We start from the raw sequence: 22626 nt of genomic DNA on the forward strand, positions 1-22626 counted from the left end.
TCCCCAGCCCCTCATTTTATTTTTTAAGACAGGGTCTAAGTTACCAGGCTGGCCTTAAATTTGAGATCCTCCTGCCTCAGGTTCCTAAGTTGCTGGAATTCCTTAATAGGCCTTGTGCATGTGAGGCAAGCACATTAAGGAATAGATATCTCCCTGCTACTATCTCTGTCCAATGAGAAGCCGAGAAGAAATAATACCCTAGCAGAAACAAGTACAACTGAGTACCCAAATGTTGAGGACAAGATATTGATGTATTGAAAGGGGTCAATCAAAACAATTAGGTAAGAGAAATGCATTAAAGGTTTAAGAATCTAAAAGAGGTAAAACTGCCTCTATTTGAGATATGATTTCTAGATATGATGATCTGAAAATTAAAATAAAAAGAACATTCAATAAAATAGTTGAAGAAATAATTTATATAAATACTATCATGTCATGTATGCAGACATCAGTTTATTAAAAATTACAATGGTAACAAGAGTAAATAATGCCCAGAAATTAATGTACATGTTCAAAATCAAGATAAGGGAAAATGTGAACATTCTTTTTAAAGATGCTGTTGCTGATTACTTCTGAAGGAATGTGATGAGGCGAATTCTGGGTATGCCAAAAGATGCTAGATGCTGCAGCCTTGAGCTAACATTGCTGCTGGAAATTGCATAAGAAGTACTACTAGAAACAAAAAATCCCAGAAAGACCCTTCTCCTCTACATTCCCTAAATAATGGCAGAATCTTAACAGAAATCCAGTTAGCAAGAGTTTGGAGAATGAGGGATGCAAAGCCTAAGACCCAAGCAACAGAGAGCAGGTTTAAGAGGGTAAAATTCTGAGTTCCTAGACATTAGCTTTATAGCCCAATCTACTCTTCTGGCTATTTAACGTGTACATTTGCAATTCCATAAAATAACTATTTCAAGCCATCATTTATTAGGATGGAACTAATCTTTATACAGATGAAAATACTTTTGCTCCAGCAGCACAAATTTTCTGGCATGAGGTACTTGTTTGGGAATACATGGATAGATTTATGCAGATTGAGTAACACAGTAATTACTTAGAGGTACATGGGCTGGGCATGTAGCTCAGTGGTAGAGCACTTGCCTACCATGCACAAGGGCCTGGGTTCAATCCCTAGCACTGCAAAAAACTGGAATAAAGAACAAACATACAGAATGAGAACATCTCAGGTTTGACACCAAGGATAAAATAGGAAGCAACTCAGATGAAGATGCAAAAGGGAAAGGCAATGTAATGAGGAAAATTTGTAAACAAAACCAAAAACCCCCAAACTTCCCTAAAAATGCTAAATAGTTCTTATACAAAGTCCTCTTAAGTGCCTTTGCTGATACACAGACCTAAACATCAGGCAGGGCAAAAAGCCAATCAGGCTTATACTTGTCCTCTAAATTGACAGGAGATTCAAAGAGCAGAGAAAATGAAAAAATGGAAAGAGCGGCTTGAGAAGAAGTATTATTCTACAGAAATTGAAGATGACTACCAGCCTGTCACTCAACAAGAATTTCAAGAGTAAGCATTTGTTTTAACCAGGGTACTATCAGGCATCATGACATGAGGATTCAGGACATATGTCACATTATTTTTCTGAAGCTTGAACTTATCTCTTGAAAATTTTTCTACCCAATTTTAAAATCAAAGAATGTGACTCCATTTACTTAAAACTGTTTTTATCCCTACATCTCTAAAATGATAGAAACTGCTATTTATATTTGACAAGTATGACAGATACTGTTTTCCATGCAGGTTTAGAATGTCAGAGCCACAATTAGCTACATAAAGCATGTTTTAGCTCACCATACTATCTTCCTTGTCAGAGCAATTCACTCTAATAACCTGTGGTCTTTAAACACAAGTGTATTACTGACTCGTTCTCCACTAACTTCTAATTATCTTTTAGACTCTTTTTATATGCTGTGGAGCTGGAGAAGGAATTACACTATATCAGTTTAAAGCTAAACCGAGTGATGAGAAAGCTTTCAGCTCTACAAAAATAAGATAAGAGGTGAGAATCTGTGAAATAACCTTATGATTATAAGGTTATTTCTGACAAGACTTACTCTGCTAGACGTGTGAATGCCCCCTGGACCCCTTTTGCAGGTTTTGTGCAAGTTTATTTCCTAAGCTTGCCCTAATTTCAGACACATTTTGAAAGCACTAAACTGAATTATCCTCAGGGTTGTTTATAATAATCAAATGATTTCCAGGAATTAAGTGCTACCAAATATGACCCACTACACAATCCATATATTACAACTTGCCTGGCTCATGCATAAAATTTTTATGATGAGGTTTATTACTCAATTCTACAAATGTGAAGAGAAAGTGCAAAATAATGCTTGTAGTTCATGGGTCAATATAAGTAGAGGGAGAAAGACAGTTTTTCCCTTTCAAGCATATCACTATGTTCTGACTTTGTTGGGCCACAGATATATTAATAAAGGTTTAGACATTATATTACTCCCAAGTGAAAAAAATTCTCCATTCTTCAGAATTTAAAGTATCCAGGAATAAGCCTAAGTACAGAAGAACAAACTTTGGGAAATTTCACTGGTATCTATCTTCAAACTGGAAATTCACCTATATCGGGGTCATAAGAAGTCATGCTTGGGAAATGTAAATGATGCTGGAAGTGCCATGTTTCTATGGTTGGAAAACTGTGTATGACTGGTATTACATGAAATAGAGGGAAACTCTTATGTCACTTAGCCATAGCACCCATCTTACACATCAGTGTTCTTTGAATTTTAAAACTTCAACTGAATAAAGGGATTTTAATTTTTTTCCCTTGTTTTTGAGATAGGGTTGCTCTATGTTGTCTAGGCTCAAAGTAGCTAGTACTACAGGCACATGCCATCATGCCCAGGGAATAAAGGAATTTTATTTATTTTGCAGTACTGGGGAATGAACCCAAGGGTGCTGAGCCACATCCCCAGACATTTTTGTATTTGTTTTGAGATAGGGTCTTGCTAAATTGCTGAGGATAGCCTCAAAACTGCAATCCTCCTGTCCAGACTCCTAAATAGCTGGGATAGGTATGTCCTACTCTGGAGACTGAGGCAGGAGGATTTCAAATTCAAGAAAGCTTGGGCAACTTATAGAGACCCTGTCTCAAAAAAACGATGTGGATGTAACTTAAAGAGAGTCACTATGCATGAGGCTATGGGTTTATCCCCTACACTGCCAAAAAGGTATGTAATAATTTTACTTTTTTAGGATAATTCATTGCAATACACTATTCTGCAGCTTCTCCATAGATTTCCCAAGGAAAGCAATCAGTGGCCTTTCCTTGCCTTACACTCCCTATAATTAGTGTTCCCTGATGTGGTCCCTGGGTAAGGTAATTGTAACAAGACTGAGAACATTAAGGAAACATTTAAAATCTCAGCTTTTTTCTTTTTTAACACTTACTGGAAAAACACATTTACAATGACTTAGAACATTAAAGTTCTTTTATTACAAAAGTTTATACAATGAAGCGCCAGACACAGCAATGCAATTATACTGATTATACTTATACAGTGTTTATTTGTACCAAAGTAAAACTATCACGAATTGCCTAATTGTACCACCTACTGCTGCTCAACCATGACACACAAAGTAAGTGCTGCCATGCCACTTTTACCTATTTCTACTCAATAACCAACATCATGAAGCAGCTGTTAATTCTAAAATGAAACCAGTCAGGGCACCGACTTATAAAAATAATATGGTACTCACATAGATTTAGCATTATAAAGAAGGAATATATTATTTAAAACATTTAAATAGTGCATATGGACATTTTTGCATGTGGTATATAAAATAAAACATTCATTAAAAACAATATACAGTGCACATAAATTAGATGTTAGACCCCTGTCTGGAACCTAAAGAAATTAACTGAAATGTACACTGCATAATGGATTCAAATAAAAGTGATACATCTTTTGGCATTTCAATTTTACCAGGAATACATTATGAATAATCTAGTTTCATCAAAAGGAAACACACAAAAAGGGCTGGATTTAGTGCTTTATTCCTCAACTACATGTTTACTACCACTGGATTTTTCCTCCCTCCCAAAAAAGGCATTGCACACACAAGTGAAATGTGAAATACTAGAAACACTATTATCAAGCTACTTCATGTGCTTACTATGTGATAGTGCTAGAAGTTTGAGGTTCATGCTTCCCTCACCTTATTAAAGGATGCTGTAAAATTCCAATTTTGTATAAAACAAATTTTTAATATAAGCTAGTTAAGAAAACCATGCATGAGTCAAGGCATGCAAAACATGGGCACAAAATGAGATACTCATCAATCCAAATAAGCACCAGGAAAAAAAATTAACACTTAGATTAGTCTGACACAAATCTGCTATTGTATATTTTTTAACAAAAATGATATCACCATTCCATGAAAATGATTAGCCATGCAAAGCAAGAGAAATAAGACATGCTAAGAGCATATGACAAGGGGCATACCACCACATATCTTGTAAACGGCTGCTTTAAACAGCGTGTAATTGAGGAAAAGGTGGTTTCTATTTTTAGAGAATGTTTTTCCTATGGATTTTGCTGATTAAAAAAAAAAGAAAAGAAAAAATATAGCCCCTTGAAGGTAAATGCAGTGGTATAGCCCTTGTTAAAAACAGATTTACTTAGGCATAATGATTATTTTGCCAATTTAGGCCCATTTGATTAAACATACAAATCTGAGCACCATCAGAGTTCCTACATACTGACATGGCTACTTTCTCACATTATCTGGAGGTGGGTGGGGAGGGTAAGAGTACAGAATCCCATTCAAACAAATCACATCATCACCAGCTGATAAACACTAATTTAGGAACCAACAGTAACTTAAGTCCCATAGGCAGCATGTGATGTGTGGTATGTGTTCTCTAAGCAAGGTCACTTTTTGGTCTACCCACTGTTATCTTCATCCAAGAGCTGTGTGACCACTGAATTATAAAATTTTCTAACATACTACCTGTGAGGTGTCACTTTGGGAATTAAACAGAAATGTGTTCCACTGTAGGACTTAAAATTTCAGTTTGATTTTGGTTTTCTAGGAGAACAACAGTTGCATATGTGCACTTGTATAGGCTTTTCTTTCAGTCATTCTGTGAGAAAAAGGCAACCGAAGAATTCAGTGTGAAGATTTCCTCTCAATTTTCTTCAGTAATGAAAAAAAAAATTAGTAATAACAAAAACACTCTGTATTTCCAAAGTTCTTGAAGTTGAAAGGATAAAATTCTAGTCTTTTGCTAACAGGATGTATCTGTAGTACAAAACAATGAAAGAAGCTGCGTGTTTGCAAAAGGTGGAGAGGACAGTCTGTGGTTAGTATGGAATATCATACTCCCTAGAGAGGGCCTACTTACCCTTGCATTATTTGTTTAGTGGCATCACAATCAAGTACAAAATGAGATTCTCTGAGTGCCTGACAAAATGAACTCAAGTACCAGCCAAGTACACATGATGACAGCTTCAAGGAATACAAGTGACTTTATGACGTGAATTTTCAAGGAGCATATTTTATATGGATTTTGAAGAATCTTGTTTGCTGATAAGAACTTCAAGAAGCCTAAGTTTTGCTTTGATTTTCTTGTATTCCCTATATTCCTCAAGCACTGGAACACGATCCTCCTTCTGGGCATTCCTAAGGAAGAAAATCACTAATTATATATTCAAATAAAAAGTTGCTCTGCAAGAAAAAGGGTTATTGAACTAATTTGCTCATTCCCAGAGAACATTCCTAAAATACTTCTATTTTTTATGGATTGTTCTAACAGATTAAATAATGCTATAATTCTTTTATCAATGATCAACATTTCACAAAACATTGACAACTAAACTCTGCCAGGTAGGTCTGTGTCTAGTGTTAGAAAATCACCCAGAGTCATTTCATATATTTAGTTAAAACAAAATAAAACAAAACAAAAATTTAGTTGGCACAGTTTACTAACTTTATATTATGAGCCAATGCAATTCGGTTTGATCATCAGCTAAAATGTGGTATCATCCCAACCATAATTATAAGCAAAATTTTCTTCTGATGATAATATAGAGAAGTAGAAGGTACCTGGAAAATGCATTCCTGCACTTCAGATTTTCTTAGTCTTTTGTATAGGTTGGTATAATGATTATCTTAATTCCCAGAATTAAACAAATTTTGGAATTTGTAATGGAGCTACTATTGGGAAAAGCATTTCTGAATTGAATATATTTTTCTCATTTTTAAAGACTCCTCTAGGAGCCAGCCATGGTGGTGATCTCCTGTAACTGAGGCTGAGGCAGGTGAATCACAAGTTTGAGGCCAGTTTGGGCAAATTAGTAAGATCCTGTCTCAAAAATTTAAAAAAGGGCTGGAGATGTACTCAGTGGTAGAGCACTTGCCTAGCGGATGCGAGACCCTGAGTTTCATTCAGCCCCAATCCTACCCCCACCCCTGGAAAAACTAAACACAAAACAAAAAAACCCTCGATCAACTATACATATTAAAGGCACATGCCTGCCACATCTTAGAAACTAGCAGCCTGGAATGACCCAACATGTAGCCTGAAAACAATGTTATCAGTATAAAAATTTTGAGAATCCAAACTAGTTGAGAATACCATTCCTATTAGGGGACTCTTATTAAAAAGAAAAACATCTCATTTCACAACCATTTCCTAAAGGGTAAGAATGTAGAAAAAAGACAAAAATCACTATAGCTCTGTGGTGTAGTGTTTCCCAAGCAAGTGCAAAGGTTTAATCTCCAGCACTACACACACACCATTGCAATTCAACCCAGACTCCAAACTCCTGAGGACAACCCTAATATTTTTCTTTTTCTTTAATCTTCTTTTTTTTTGGGGGGGGGGCGGTATTGGGGATGGAACTCAGGGACATTTAACCACTAAGCCACATCCCGAACCTTTTTTTTTTTTCCCCTTTCTAATTCTTATTTTGACACAAAGTCTTGCTAAGTTGCTGAAGCTGGCCTTGAATTTTACCCTCCTGCTTCAGCCTCCTTAGTTGCTGGGATTATTGGCACATGCCACTGTGCACAGTGAAATATTTTATCTAATGTTGTTTCTTCCAGCTCTGAATTTCCTTGCAATTAATAATAGCATTGAAAAATGTTATACAACTTAATTTTCAATAATGCTAACATCTCATAAGCAAAATTTATCTATAATTCTATGTATTCCACTATTTTAACATATGGACATTTTGTGAGTTAACAGAGAAAGATAACAGTATTATGACACTTGACAAACCTTCCATTTTTTTGATAAAATGCCTCTTCAAATTCCCGTAATGTTTTACGGAGTTTCTTTTTTTCAGCTCTGGCTTTCCAAAGTTGTTCCAGTAATTCAGGCCTAAAATTGAAATGAAAAGAAAACATTAAAAGGGCATAGAGGTGATTCATTATGTTCCTTAACAGTAGTTCTAGCCCTGGCTAAAAATTAAAATCAGCTAGAAGGTTTTTAGAGCATACTAATGCCTTATTCCATCTCCAAACCAATTAAATTAGAATAGCTGAAAGGCCTTAGTATTAGTACTTAAAAACAAAATTTAATAATTGATTGTGATGTGAACTCAGGATTAAGAACATCTTCACTTTGCTGTGCTCATTTCTTGGGGAATAAAGAAGAAACTAAAGGAAAACTTCAGATGGTTTGCATGCTTTGATATATATCTAATATAAGATTTTACTTTAAATTTTTTTTGAAACACACTATTTTGGGCAGTGGGGGGGGGTCACTTTACCATCTGGCTATAACCCCGGCCCTCATGATTTTAAGAGAGTCTTCTTTCTAATTTGCCCAGGCTGGCCTCAAACCTGTGCTCCTCTTGCCTCAACCTCTTAAGTCACTGAGATTACAGGAGTGTGCCATCATGCCCCACTAAAACACACCATATTTAATAAAAGAAAATGGAAATGACAACATGTACTTATAAATCACTTTTTAAAGGGTGTATCTAGCTTGTGGTTAATTCTTAATTAATCACTTGTATTAATCCCTTGTAAGTGCTCAAATTATTTTACAAAAAATTCAATATTATACACATAGGCTAAAATCAAACTAGACTACATACATAGAAGCTGCACGAGTACTTGACAAACGGAGATCCAGAGCCAATTTTTCTTGATTTTCTTCAACATCAGATTCTGAATTTTCCAATGAAGTCTGTGCATGTACAGCTGTTTTCAAGATATCACTTAACTCAGAGGATAAACTAACGCCATCTTCTTCTTCTTCCTAAAAAGATATCCAAACAGAAAAACAGGCTATGGCTTTCAACTTTCCCTTTAGGAAATCAATTAAAGAATGAGTTCTTTAAAGGATTACCTTGATTTCTTCAAAAAAATGTGCAGTTTCTCCTTCTATGATTGGCTGTAACATCTGACTCCTTCGCTTGGTGGAGGGAGATCCCTATAACAATCAGTAATACAGATTTTTTTTTTTTTTAGTTGTATATGGACACAATATCTTTTTTTATTTTTTTTATTTTTATGTGGTGCTGAGATCGAACCCAGTGCATTGCACGTGCCAGGCAGGCGCTCTACCACTAAGCCATAACCCCAGTCTCAATAATACAGTTTTAAAGTATTTAGTGAAGCTTCACTTCATTATGGTACAAATATTAAACTTTATTTTCAAAATCTTTTAGAGGTTCTTAATTTTTGCTTGCATTTTCCTTTTTATTTATGCATAAGGGTGATAATTATATTTAGAAAAGTCTAAAAGAGTTCATTCAATAGTGTTTTACTATTCTAAACAAGTGTCACATATATTTTAACTGGTTGCAATTTTATTTTTAAAAATAGCTGTCAAGCATACTATAGTGACGTAGCCACATCAGTTTATAGCAATTCACAATAGCTAACTATGGAACCAACCATGTGCCCTTCAACAGATGAACGGATAAAGACACTGGTATATATACACAATGGAATATTACTCATCTTAAAGAATGAGATTATGGCATTTGCTGGTAAATTGATGGAACTGGAGAATATCATGCTAAGTGAAATAAACCAATTTCAAAGAACCAAAGGCCAAAGGTTTTCTCTGATATGTGGATGCTAATTCACAATGGGGGAGAATAGAGGTATTTGGAACTAGACAGGGGAGTGAAGGGAGGGAATGGGGTATGGGGATAGGAATGATAGTAGAATGAATCAGAAATTATTACCGTATGTGCATGTATGATTATAGGACCTGTGAAATTCTACATCATGTACAACCAGATGAATGAGAAGTTACACTCCATTTATATATGAGGTGTTGAAATGCATTGTCATGTGTAACTAATTAGAACAAATTAAAAAAATTAAAAAACAAATAGCTGTCAAATATTTTTTGTCCCAAGAATGTTCTTCACTCAAAAAAATGAGTTGGGTTTGTAGCTCAGTGGTAAAGCACTTGCCTAGCAACACATAAAAATAAATAAATAAAATAAAGGTTTGTGTCCACTACAACTAAAATAATACATTAAAAAACCCCAACTTTATTAAAATAATTATTAAAATCATCATATATAACATTAATTCTTTAAAAATGGATAGTTCCATCACCACTAATTCCAGAACATTTCATCACTATAAAAGAAACCCACTAGATATTTCTCATTTGCCTTGCCCCATAACCCTTTGTAAATACTAATCTACACTTTGTCTTTATGGGCTTGCCTATTCTTAAAATTTCATATAAATAGGATTATATAATATGGCCTTTTGTGTCTGGTTAATTTCACTCATCATATTTTTATGGTTTTCGCCCATGTATTTATATTTGTGTATATATATATATATATAAAATATATGTATATATGTATGTATGTATTTTATTCCTTTTTTTGCTGCATAATATTCTAGTGAATACTGGATATACCATATTTTATTTATCCATTTATCAGCTGACAGACATTTAGGCTATTATGAATAATACTGCTGTGAACACTTGTGTACAAGTTTTTTTGTGGACATTTTCACATCTTTTGAGTATTTACCAAATAGTAGCTATACCATTTTACATTCCCACCCAGCAGTGTATGAAGGATTCGATTTATCCAGATTCTCACCACAATACTGTTATCATCTTTTTCATTAATAGTCATACGAATGGGTGTGAAATGGCATCTCAAGGTAGTTTTATCTGCATTCCCTAATGATGTTCAAAATCTTTTGTTTGCTCACAGGCCATTTATAAATGCTCTCTGGAGAAATGTCTGTTCAAATCTTTTTATTCTTGAATTTTTAAATATATTCTGGATATAAGTCCCTTATAGGATTTCTGAATATTTCTTGCATCCTATGGGCTTGTCTTTTCACAAGTGTTTGCACATAGTTTTTAACTTCGTTGTTGTTTGGCAGTACTGGGGGATGAAACCCAGGGCCTTGTGCATTCAAAGAAGGAATTCTACCACTGAACTATACCTCCAGCCCAGGGTTTTACTTTTGATGAAGTCAAATTCATTTTTTTGTTTTGTTGCTTACGTTTTTGGTATTGTATCTTAAAAACAAATAAAACCCTAACCCAAGGTCCAAAGATTCACTCATGTTTTCTAAGAGTTCTTTAGTTTCAGCTTCTACATTTAGATCTATAATCCATTTATAAGATAAGGTCCCAATACCCTCCACCTCACCCACAGTGCTAAGGATGGAACTCAGGGGTACTTTACCTCTGAGCTACATCCTCAGTCCTTTATTTTGAGACAGAGTCTCACTTAGTTACTGACATAATCATATACACAAAATGCTAACAAATGTGCCTGCCAAATAATCCTAGGCTCTTCTTATTAGTTTCTATCCTTTTAAAATCAGTAATCTCAACTTAAAATTACTATTCTTTCTACCTTGGTTATAAATTTCTTCAATATACCACCAACATAAATTTTTTCAGACAAGTACATCTTGAGAAAATGAACTAGAGAAATATTTGTTTGTTTTACTTACAAGAAGGGGAGTGATGCTGGCTCTTGTCAGCATTTGTTTAACAAGCCGGTATCTATCATAGAGAGGTTTAACAATATGCCTTTCTTCCCTGGTCACCTGAAGCCAAAAATAAAAAGGAAGTCCCCTAGTTATCAGAAATGATTTTGTCCAAAACATTAAGCAATTTTATCTTCCTACCCCACATTGAAAATTTTATATTAAATAAGTTAGTTATCTCCCAATTATAAGAAATAAGGCTCTATGAAACAGCTCTGTAGAATGGAAGCCTCAAAAGTGATTCATGCTCTATAGGTGCAGGTACTGATTTCTTCAACAGAAGTTCAAAAACAAACAAACAAACAAATAAAGTTTGAAAAATTAATCAAGAGCCAGGCTAAAGAACGGAAGAAAATCTTTGCCAGCTGCTTCTCTGTCAGGGGATTAGTATCCAGAACTGAGGGCTGGGGTTGTGGCTCAGTGGTAGAACACTTGTCTAGTATGTGTGAGGCACTGGGTTCAATTTTCAGCACCACATAAAACTAAATAAATAAAATAAAGGTCCATCAACAAATAAAATTTTTTTTAAAAAATCCAGAACTGAAAAAATTTAATGCAACCAGGAAAATGCAAATAAAACTACACAAAGATACCATCTGAATGTCAATTATCCAAGAACATAAATAATAATAAATGCTTGTGAGGATGTGGGGGGAAAAATATACATTGTTAATGGGACTGCAAATCAGGAATGGTACGTCCACATGACCCAGCTATCACACTACTTGGTATTTATCCAAAAGAACTAAAATCAGCATACTATAGTAATACAGCTACTTGAATGTTTATAGCAGCACAATTCACCACAGCCAAATTATGAAATTAGTCCAGATGCCTGTCAACAGATGAATGGATCAAGAAAAGGCAGTATATGTATACAAATGGAGTTTTACTCAGCTAAAAAGAAGAATGAAATTATGGCATTTGCCAGCAAATGGATAGAAATGGAGAATATCATGATAAATAAGCCAGACTCAGAAAATCAAGGGTTGAATGTTTTTGTTTTTTTTCCCCATATGCGGAAGCTAGAGAAAAATAAGGGAAAGGAGGTGGAAGTGGTGATAGACATCATAAATATATAGGGAAGATCATGCAGTAGGAGGAAATCAAAAGAGAGGGAGGGAGGAGGGAAAATGGAAAGAAAAATAACAAAACCGTGTTATATATGTATATATAAATGTGCCACAGGGAATTTCACCTTTATGTGTATGTAGAAAAGTATCAATCAAAAATAAATAAATGAGAGAAAGGAAGATCGGTAGAGGAAGGAGAATAGGAGGGAGGAGAGGAGGGGAAACAGGGACTGAAATAAAATTCTACGCATTTTATCAAAACAAACCCAACTACTATATAATGGCATAATGCTCTAATAAAAACATAAAAAATAAAAGTGATCTAAGCTCTTCTATAAATCAAGTTTTTTATCAAGAGAAACATTACCGGCCTTCCATGTTGACTTTCATAGTAAAGAAGACTTTTCTGGAGAGAAGTTTTTTCTTCTATCAAATGATCTTTCGTCATTTTCTAGAATTAGGAGGGAAAAAATCCACTGGCATCATTATTATTCTCCTTACTTCTAACAAAGTAAGTTAATTAAGCTGAAAGGGCAGGCTATCACCAGTCTAACATAGGCTAATGCAATCTTTGCTTATTCATTTGCAGGCAACATTTTTTGTCCTGAAGAATCTGGTATTCTAATACATAGGTGGCAACTCCTTTGATAACTTGATTTATATTTTATTTGAATAAATTATGAATACTGGCTTGGGTACATTACTTAACCTCTTCAGGTTTAATATACCAATATGTATAAAATGAGGACACTTCATTCTACCTCAAAGAATTCAAATAAAGACATTAATATATGTAAAACATTTATAACATTCCTACCCAACACACAGCAGGCATATATAAAAGCTTCTTGTTTTACTTATTTTACTTAACCTTAGTCTTTTATTAGCAGTAAGACTAGTGGATGCAGACACACTTTCACATACATACACAGGTTTTACCATCCAATCTGTCTATATATCCCCTAAGAAAGAAAATCTTGCAGCAGTATAGTGGAAAGATCCTAAAAGAAATTCAACAATGTTAATTTGTAACCTTAGACTTTACCCTGTCCTCAGTTTCTCTTCCAATTGAGATGGTGCATTCTTTACACTGCAATACACTCATCATACCTTTCAGTATGGTATAAGGTGGAATAAGCAGAAATCCACAGAACGTTTCCCTTTGTTTCATAGGATCACATATTATCACTTTTTAAAAAATTTTTTATTTGTTTTAATTAGTTATACATGACAATAGAATGCATTTATATACTTTGATATACATAGATGGGATATACACATATTATCATTTCAATGAACCAATGTTCCAGAATACTCTCCAACTATACCAAATAAAACCTACTTATTTCCATAATTAGTCAATACTACCCGTCTTTCACTACAATGAAATCAGAGATAGAAAAAAAATCACTGGGATGGGGTAGAATGCTTGCGTGCTTGCCTAATGTGCAAGTACCTGAGTTCAATCCAGTACTTTTTAAAAACAACAACAAAACATGTTTATGAATCTGTAAATATCAAGTAGGCCAGTTGGACTACTCAGATATCTTAATCATGTTATGGTAATTGCTTTGTTTCAGGGATTCTAAAGGCCAGCCTGAACAAAAATCATGGTTAACATTACCTTGATATCTTCTGGAAGACACCTCTCAACACGTTTTTCTTTCAGTCTCTTCAGAATAAGTTCAAGGGTTGCTTCCTTAGATGACTTCTTCTCCTTCTGAATAACTCTGGATTCATCATCATTCTCTTCATCTTCATGGTCTAAAGAAGAGCCAAAACTTTTTGGAAGTGTGTTACTACGTGGGCGTGTCTGAGGTACAAATTCTCCATCACAGCTTTTGTGTTTTGCATCTGTATTTCAGAAACAAGAGGAAAGATTAACAATTGATTTTAGCAAGTATACATTAATAGCACAAATGCACAGATATTTCAAAGTAACAAAGTAATCAAATTATATGTACAGCAAGAAAGCTTTCTATTCTATCAAAATTCATAGAAAGTCTACTAAACAGAAGACACTAATACACAGTAGTAAACAAAAGAGATTCGTCCTTGTTCTCATGGAGCATATATAAATATGCAGGGAAGGAAAAACAATAATCAGATAAATAAGTGAAATAACTTCAAAAAAATGCTAAGTGCTATAAAGAAGATATAACAGGACAGAATCACAGTTCTAAAAGAAGTGTGCTTTGTGGAGGAGCAGTAACACTATATAAGATCGACAAAGAAGGCCTTTTTAATGGTCTCATTCTGGTTAAATATGGAATGATAAGGAAATAATGTAGCATAGAAGGTTTAGAGGAAAAACATTCACCCCCAATTGAGGAAATAGCCCATGCAGCTTTACATGTCAGAGGAACAGAAAATGAGAGTTGTCTTGTCTGCCAGAGTGTGCAAGCCATTGAAAGTCATGGTAAAGATTTGGACTCAGAAAAATTCTAAGTGGAAAGGGAAACCCACTGAAATTTTAAGTCTTCTTGAGTCATAAACTAGGCCTTACATTTATGGATATCAGCCCAGTGTTAACAAGGGAGTAACATGATTTATTTTTTAGATATTTGTTTTTATTATTGATGGACCTTAATTTTGTTTATTTGTATGCAGTGCTGAGAATTGAACCCAGTGCCTCACGCATGCTAGGCAATTACTCTACACTGAGCTACAACCCCAGTATATATACAGGTTCTATTGAATGGCTATCATTTTTGCATGATTTTTTAATAGATAATTTTGGCTACTATGCAGAGGATGTACTATAGAACAGTTAAGAGAAGAAAAAAACTGGGAAACTAGGAAGCTAATGCCTATTAATTTAACAATGATTACTGGTGGTTGGAAATCAGAATTTAAACAAGGCAATGCTCTGCAGAACTGTAGGTAGCGAGGAAGTAATCTTAAAAAAAAAAAGTTTGGTTTTGTTTTTAAATTAGAGCTTTATTATTACACACAGTAGCTGGATTCATCCCAACAAACTCATACATGCATGGAAATTGATTTTAGTTCATGAAATCCTCTTTTTTAAATGAAATAATAAAATGAGGTTATTTTTTATTCATGGGTGTATAAAATGAGGAGAATGTAGAACAGTTTATGAATGAAGCTATACATTATCAGATGACAATAACTGGGTATTCTTGGTACTTCACTTAACATGGAGGCAATCCAATGTAAATGCCTAATACACATTTTTTTCATTTTAAAAATTTATATATAACAGCAGAATACATTATGCATGAAATCCTCTTTTAAGAGAAAGTATCTTAAACCAAAGAATAAAAAATTCCATGATAGTGGGGATGATGTTAGAGTACTTGATACTTATGAGCTATTAAGAATTTCACCAAATAAGTCCAAATGAATAAATCAAAACAGTGATCCAAATTATAAGCTATACTTAGCACAGGTAATGGTTAAAAATCATTAAAAAGCATATTCACTAAACACAGAATAAATATACCTTAACAACAGCTTATGCTAAGCAGACAACCAGAAATACAAGGCCTAGTTTATGAGTCAAGAAGACTTACAATTTAGTCTTTACAGTGTCAACAATTCACTAAGACTATATCCCCTACCCATTACTGAGGATCAAACCTAAGGCCTCCCACATGCTAGGCAAGTGCTCCATCATTGTAACTATATACCCCAGTCCCTGACTAGCTAGTCTTTTAGTCTTTAGACAAAATATATACCAAAAAATTTTAATACCTTCAAAAACCCAAATTGTATTGCACCAGTTCACGTGTGTGTGTGTGTGTGTGTGTGTGTGTGTGTGTGTGTGTGTATGCAGGGTACCTTTCAAAAGAATACTAATAAAAAAACACTCTACCACTGAGTTGTGGTGTTTATCTAGCACATGTGAGGCACTGGGTTTGATTCTCAGCACCACATATAAATGAATAAATAAAGGTTCATTGACAACTAAAAAAAATACTAATAAAAACAATAACAAAAAAAACACCTATTTTTGCCAAAAGTCCCAAGATTTGAAAGTATCAAAAATCACAACTATAATTCTCACACAAATTACACAGAACATTTTAAAACTGCAAATATATTATAAAATGGCATACTTATACCTTTAATTTGCTTCCGCAGTTTGGTAAGCTCTGTCATCCATTTTAATACCTTTGGATTGGCTGCAATATCACTGTAGGAAGGCTGAAAATTAAGAAGCAGAATAAATGACATTTTTTGTAGTAAGCAATAGTTTCATTAATTTGTGTCCACATAATATCTTATAGTTCTCACTACAGATTTCATTCAATCCTCAATCCATATTTAATTAATTATACCTTAATTATACAGGGCAGAATATTAAGTAAAAATTCTCCCAGAACAGGGTTAGATAACTGGCTGAAGGCAGATTTGAGCATGGGTCTCCATCTTTAAATATAAGACTCTTTCCACTTCACATGTTCTAATTATTAAAATATGTTCTTTTTCCTTTTCTTCCTTCACTTCTTCAGCAACTCTTATCTTAGAACTTGTAACTTTTACACAGAGCAGAAATAACAGCATCATTTTTAAAAGTAAAGAATTTGCTTTAAAAATTTTAAAGCTGTTTTACAAAGGGAAATAGAGACAAAGTTGCAATGGCAAGAATACTGACCTAGAAATCAAAAGGCCAAAGATCTATTTGCTTTCAGATCTATATAATTACTTTTTTGGTGTGTGTGGCAGCACCAGGTAGTGGACCCAAGGCCTTGCACATGCTAGACAAACATTGAGCTATATCCCCAGTTCTTTTTTTTAAAAAAAGAATTTAAGACAGGGTTTCACTTAGTTGCCCAGGCTGGCCTTAAACTTGCAATCCTCCTGATTAAGCCTCCCAAGTACTTGGGATTATAGGCATGTGCCACCATACCCAGTTTATATGGTCTCTATTTCTCTGGGCATCAGGAAAGAGGTGGACTGATGCTCTGCAAGCCCTTTCTCCCAGTTCTAATATTAGAAAAAATTTTGTGTGTGTGTGTGTGTGTGTGTGTTACTGAAGATTAAACCCAGGGGTGCTTTCACTGAGCTACATGCACATTTTATTCTTTTGTTTTCCTTTTGAGACAGGATCTCGCTAAATTGCTGATGCTGGCCTTACAATTTACAATCCTCCTGTCCCAGCTTCCTAAGTCACTGGGATTACAGGCATGTGCCACAGCACCCAATTAGATATAGCTTGGTCTGGGCAATGGTACAAACTTACCTTGCTATTTCTGTCTCTTTCAAACTGCTCCTCAAATTGTCTGATTTTTTTCTGAAGTTTCTTAACCAACTGGTAAGGTGTTCTGTCTTCTCTTTTTTCATCCTTTGAACTAAAGGATGATCTTCTAATCCTGAATTTAAATGACAAGCCAATAGTCTGTGTTAAATGTTCAACTGTCAACACAACTACTAGTAAGTATATCTTGAAAGTGAAGTTAAGTCCCTAATAGTAAAGAACAGCTTGTTAAAAAAAAAAAAAAAAAAACCTACAGTGTTACACACCACAAAATTAGTGAACACAGTGGTAGAATCATTTAAAACTTATTTGGACAAAGGCAGAAAATAAATAAAGAAACCTAGCAGCTCAGAGCTCTTATAAGTGTTCAACTTGGGGGAAAAACAAGTTTTTGGTATTCACAATCAATTTTAAGTTTTAACAAAAATATTAGAGGAATCAGTTTCACTGGCTGCTTCCCTTTCAATTCTGTATCATAGTCATGAATGAATAAACAAACAAATACACCACGGAAATGTCCATTTGAAAGCAAACTTCAAGCACCACATATACCTCAATGAATTTAGAATTCAATAGCAGGGCAAAACTGCTTCAGGAAATGGGGATTATAGGGGAGAAGGGTCTGACCTATAGGTATAGAAAACTAAATCTTTCAGAGGATCTGGGAACCTAATAGAAATCACCTCTTACAAATACATTAAAAAAAAATCATATACCTAGTAAAAGAAAGTGCTTTAGATGAGGAATCCAGCATTTCTGGATCATGTAGGAAACGCTGGCTTTGTCCAAAATCTAAACTGCGGTGTGATAATACTGGAGGACCATCCTCTTCCATGGGATGGTGATTCATTCTTCCAGCTTGTGGAGACAGCTGAGCTTCTCCAGACTCAGAATCCTCCTGCCAAGACTTAAAAGCAGGAAATGGTTCTGTAAAACATAAAGAACAGTAGGATGGGTCTCTTGAGTCCATATGGGGGGAAAAGTCACAAAATGTAGTCTATAGGTTCTTTAAATTGTATCATTGTGTAGTATTTCAAATATCTATTACACATGTTTTTTAATGAAACAAAGAGATATGAGGATCTTCATGATGCCAACTAAAGTTTAAAATTATCCAAGATTTAGCTCAGAGTTTTCTCTTTTCACAAAAGGAGCTAAAGCTTAAATTACTGAACCTAGTGGCAAAACAAGAAAGGACACTGTCAAGCTCTCTAAAATTTAATTCTAATTTGGTGTGATCCCAGCTACTTGAGGCAAGAAGGATTCCAAATTCAAAGGAGATCTAGGAAAGTAAGCAATACTCTGTCTCAAAAAGGGCTGGGGATGTAGCTCAGTGGTGGAAAGCTTGCTTAGGGGAAGTCCTGGGTTTGATTCCCATGAAGGGAAGGAGGGAAGGAGGGAGGGAAGGAGAGAAGGAGAGAAAGGAAAGGAAAAGAATGGAAGAGACATTATTTAATATAATTCTAAATATTCTAAACATAAGGAAAAATATTATTTTTCAAGTAAAGAAAAAAGTCTTATTTTGAAACAGTGACCACTCAACAGCCCTTAATTAGGAACATAAAGTAAAAGCCAAATGCTGCCAGGTGTAACATTTGTCCATTATTATCAAGAGGCTATGTTAAGATGTGGAAGCTCTTCCCTATGCTACTCAGAAATGGAGTTCTCTGACTCCATAAGAATTCTTTTTTTTTTTTTTTAGTTGTGGATGGATAATTATTTCATTCAATTATTTATATACGGTGCTAGAATTGAACCCACTGTTTCACACATGTGAGGCAAGAAACTTCTACCACTGAGCCACAACCCTAGCCCAAATTCTAACATTTCTAAAAGAGGAGCTAAGTCACCTGTCAGCATCTGGTCTCTTAACATGAAACTGTAGTGGTTATCATTTAGTATGGGATTCCTATGTATAATATGTACTTTATTAAATACCCACAAGAGCATCATAAACAAAAAACTTAACAGTGCTAGTCCTTTATAAGCACATATATCTTATTGTAGTTACCCTGAATGCTCTCAAAAGTAACCATGTTAATATAACTGGTATCTTTGCACACATAGAACATATAAAAATCATACACATAATCCACAAATATAACCTAAATAAAAAAAATAAAATGAATTTTAATATCAATGAACACAGGGGCAAAAAAAAAATAAAAAAATACTTTGCCACTACAAATTTGCATTACTTGTAACTAATAATTCTTTTAATTGGGGAAAGAGGTCACTGGGGATTGACACAGGGGCATTTTACCACTGAGCTACATCCCCGTTTGGCTTTTTTTGTTGTTGTTTATTCAGACAGGGTCTTGCTAGGTTGCTTAGGGCCTCACTAAGTTGCTGAGGCTAGCCTTGAACTTGTGATCCTCCTACCTCAGCCTCCTGAGTTGCTGGGATTATAGGCGTGTGCCACCATGCCTAGACTGTAACTAAAATTTAAAACCTTGATGCTATGGCTATTAATAATGGAAAAAAAAAAAAAAGGAAAGATGGCTCAACAGTGTCAAACTTCAAAAGTCATTTTTTCTTTGTTCTTCACAATAGTTAAACAAAATTATTATAGTAGTGATATTAATTTTATGCATTAGCTATGTAAAGCACTGCCTGTTTTACAGGGTAGTAAGAACAAAACTTAAATCTTTTTTGAAACCCAAATCAATCTCATAAGTAAAAATTGGGTACAGAGCGTGCAATCCCACAATAAACCCAGCAATAAAGTGATTTCAAAGCAACCCTTGTACCTGTGTCCCAGAAATTACTTATAATAAATGTTTTATGAGAAATCTGTTTTAAGGAAAGAAAGAAATAACAAAAACAATTCTTTGGTATCAGTTTTAATCCTAAGATTTGGGGACAGCAGGAGAAGGGCTAAAAAAGACAAACAGAGTGAACCATAAAAAGGCAAGAAAACTAAACTATGGTGAACCATACTTACCCTCCCCATCTCTCTGCAGATGCATTGTTTTGAAATCAATGAGGGGAAAAGTGATAGGGCATGACGCTAATAAAATGGAAAAAATGGCAAAAAATACTAAAGTGAACACACGGCACAGTCAGAACAAACCATACACATAACACAAAGCCAAAGATACCAAAAACATTTCCCTAAAACTAGTTAGGCATTTTGCTCAAAAACTATTCAAAAAAATTACTATTAACCAAACTTTAACAAATGCAAACATACATTTCCATTTCAGCAAGCAAGGCAAAAATAAAAGGAAAAAAAAAAAGAATAGTGGTTTTTTTTTTTTTTTAAACTCTTAACTGATACTGTTTGAAGCTTTTCAGTGTCATTGATTTAACAGAAAATAAAATCCCACTTTCAAAAGATCCCACTATTATGTTTCATTCCAGAATTAGGAGAAAATGGTTCACCTCCATTGAAAGATTAAGTCTTTTTAAATAGCTGTTATAAATTCATACTGTTAGTAATAATGTGCTGCTACCTGTTTGCTGTGTTCTGCTGGTAATCCTTTGAGAAAAACAAAAACACATACTAGAGAATGAAGTGGGGGCCTCTATTTGGAGTCATTCCCACTTCTCTCCTAGGAGCCACATCAAACAAAATGTCTTTAATTCCGAAGTCTGAAATAATCTGTTCTCTTAAGGAAGACATTTTAGAATATCATGACACCTAACTGTGAAAAGTCAATGTTCTTATTAGTGGCAAAGCTTGAAGGAACAATACAGTCTCCCAAGCACATGTGTGGCCATCAAGTACACTCAGCTGTCTACTACCATTGACTTTCTAAAGATCATTGGCCCCTCTTTTTGTAATAGTCAGTGGGAGACTAATATAAACTTGTCATGACCATTGAATCATATGGATAAGAGAATATCTCACACACTGAAAATCAGGGATCAGTAGTCCATAGGTAACCTCCTTTCCCTACAATAAGATATAGGGGTTGGCTAGTGGCTTGGGAGGCTGAGGCAAGAGGCTCTTGAGTTCAAAGATAGCCTCAGCAACTTAAGTGGTTGGATTCAGACATTGTGGGGTGGGGGATAGTCCAGCATCAGATTCTCTTTGAGGAGCTTCCAGAAAGCTGAAGAGACAGAGAATGCCCAATCTCTCAGACAATGGAAAACAATTACTCATCTATTCTTATAATTTAGAATTAGGACTTTCCCCGCCAGGTCAAACATCATAAATGGCTATTTATCTGCATCTTCTAAGAGGAAGAAGCAAAAATACTTTTTTAGAATCCAGATGCTCTGTTAATTACTGCTCCTTTTCAATTATTATGCCTCAATAAATAACTAAAAAGGACATTTAATCTTCACTGTCATCAGTATGCTAACATATCCTCTAACTCTGGGGAATATCTTCATAAATTCCAGAAATCCTGAATAACCCAGAACAACCTGACAATCAAATGACAACTTCTTGATTAGTCAGTTAAGACTTATGTCATTGGGCAGGCCAAAAACCTAGATCTAAAAAGGAGGGAAGGAGAACAGAAATAAAGATTGGTATAGACAATGTTTTGGTTAGAGCTTTAAAAAAACACCTAGACCTTAGCCAGGTGTGGAGGTGCAGGGTTATAGGTATAACCCTGGTGACTCAGAATCCCAAGTTTAAGGCCAGCCTCAGCAACTTAGCAAGGAGGCCCCCAAGTAACTTAGTGAGACACTGCCTCAAAAGAAAAGGCTGGGGATGTAGCTCAATGGTAGAGTGTTCCTGGGTTCAATCTCCAGTACCCCTCCCCACAAAAAAAAAAAAAAAAACAAAAACAAAACACACCCAGACTTCATACACGCATGTGCATGCGCACGTGTACACATTCCTAAGATCAGGGGAACAGATTTACAGTGGCAAGAGGAGCCAAAAGCATTGGCACTATAATTCCTCTTGCTGTTACCACTGTATATCATCAGATAACTTGCCAAAGGTGAGATAACTCAGGAATCTTCAATCCGACTGAACAATATATAACTAGGCTTAAGATTCCTGAATTGGGGACTGGGGTTGTAGCTCGGCGGTAGAGCGCTCGCCTAGAACGTGTGAGGCCCTGGGTTCTATCCTCAGCACTATATATATATAAAGAAAAAATATATGGTGTCCAACTACAACAAATAAATAAATATTCCTAAATTGTCTCATTCTCTTTACCTAGGAAAGCATATGACACAGAAAGGCTCCTAGATACAAGTTTGTTGCTCATTTCCTACCTCCTCCAACATTTTACTTCAAAGTGCACAAAAATACAACAAAGTTAAATTTTACAATAGCCACTCATACACTAATCACCTAGATTCTATCATTAACATTTTACTACATTTGCTTTACAACATTTACCCATCTCATTTAGTTGTAGTTGTAGTTGGACACAACAC

At 34.9% G+C, this 22626-nt stretch overlaps 2 protein-coding genes across 15 annotated transcripts in view; one reads left to right on the forward strand and one right to left on the reverse strand.

The window, feature by feature from the left end:
• Pkd2l2 (polycystin 2 like 2, transient receptor potential cation channel) overlaps nucleotides 1-5454 on the forward strand; it is a 36204-nt gene extending 30750 nt beyond the window's left edge. For 3 of the 4 annotated variants that reach the window (XM_005327240.5, XM_078045750.1, XM_078045742.1), the window contains 2 exons: nucleotides 1415-1527; nucleotides 1916-2014. In XM_005327240.5, the coding sequence (XP_005327297.1) occupies nucleotides 1415-1527; nucleotides 1916-2012 (210 nt within the window). In that variant the 3' untranslated portion in view covers nucleotides 2013-2014. Of the gene's footprint in view, nucleotides 1-1414; nucleotides 1528-1915; nucleotides 2015-5402 lie in introns of those variants that run through there. The other variant, XM_078045732.1, reaches the window with a different exon arrangement.
• Nucleotides 3450-22626, reverse strand: part of Fam13b (family with sequence similarity 13 member B) — a 105948-nt gene continuing 86771 nt past the window's right edge. For 5 of the 11 annotated variants that reach the window (XM_078045636.1, XM_021727697.2, XM_078045688.1 and 2 more), the window contains 11 exons: nucleotides 20225-20290; nucleotides 17997-18207; nucleotides 17266-17395; nucleotides 16145-16226; nucleotides 13684-13913; nucleotides 12427-12510; nucleotides 10951-11046; nucleotides 8342-8425; nucleotides 8088-8251; nucleotides 7265-7366; nucleotides 3450-5661 (listed from right to left, as the gene is read on the reverse strand). In XM_078045636.1, coding sequence (XP_077901762.1) covers nucleotides 5538-5661; nucleotides 7265-7366; nucleotides 8088-8251; nucleotides 8342-8425; nucleotides 10951-11046; nucleotides 12427-12510; nucleotides 13684-13913; nucleotides 16145-16226; nucleotides 17266-17395; nucleotides 17997-18207; nucleotides 20225-20290 — 1373 coding nt within the window. In that variant the 3' untranslated portion in view covers nucleotides 3450-5537. The remainder of the gene's footprint in view (nucleotides 5662-7264; nucleotides 7367-8087; nucleotides 8252-8341; nucleotides 8426-10950; nucleotides 11047-12426; nucleotides 12511-13683; nucleotides 13914-16144; nucleotides 16227-17265; nucleotides 17396-17996; nucleotides 18208-20224; nucleotides 20291-22626) is intronic. The other 6 variants (XM_078045678.1, XM_021727698.3, XM_005327237.5 and 3 more) reach the window with 3 other exon arrangements.

Source organism: Ictidomys tridecemlineatus, chromosome 1 (genome assembly GCF_052094955.1).
Source record: "Ictidomys tridecemlineatus isolate mIctTri1 chromosome 1, mIctTri1.hap1, whole genome shotgun sequence".
In the NCBI taxonomy this organism is placed as follows: Eukaryota; Metazoa; Chordata; class Mammalia; order Rodentia; family Sciuridae; genus Ictidomys; species Ictidomys tridecemlineatus.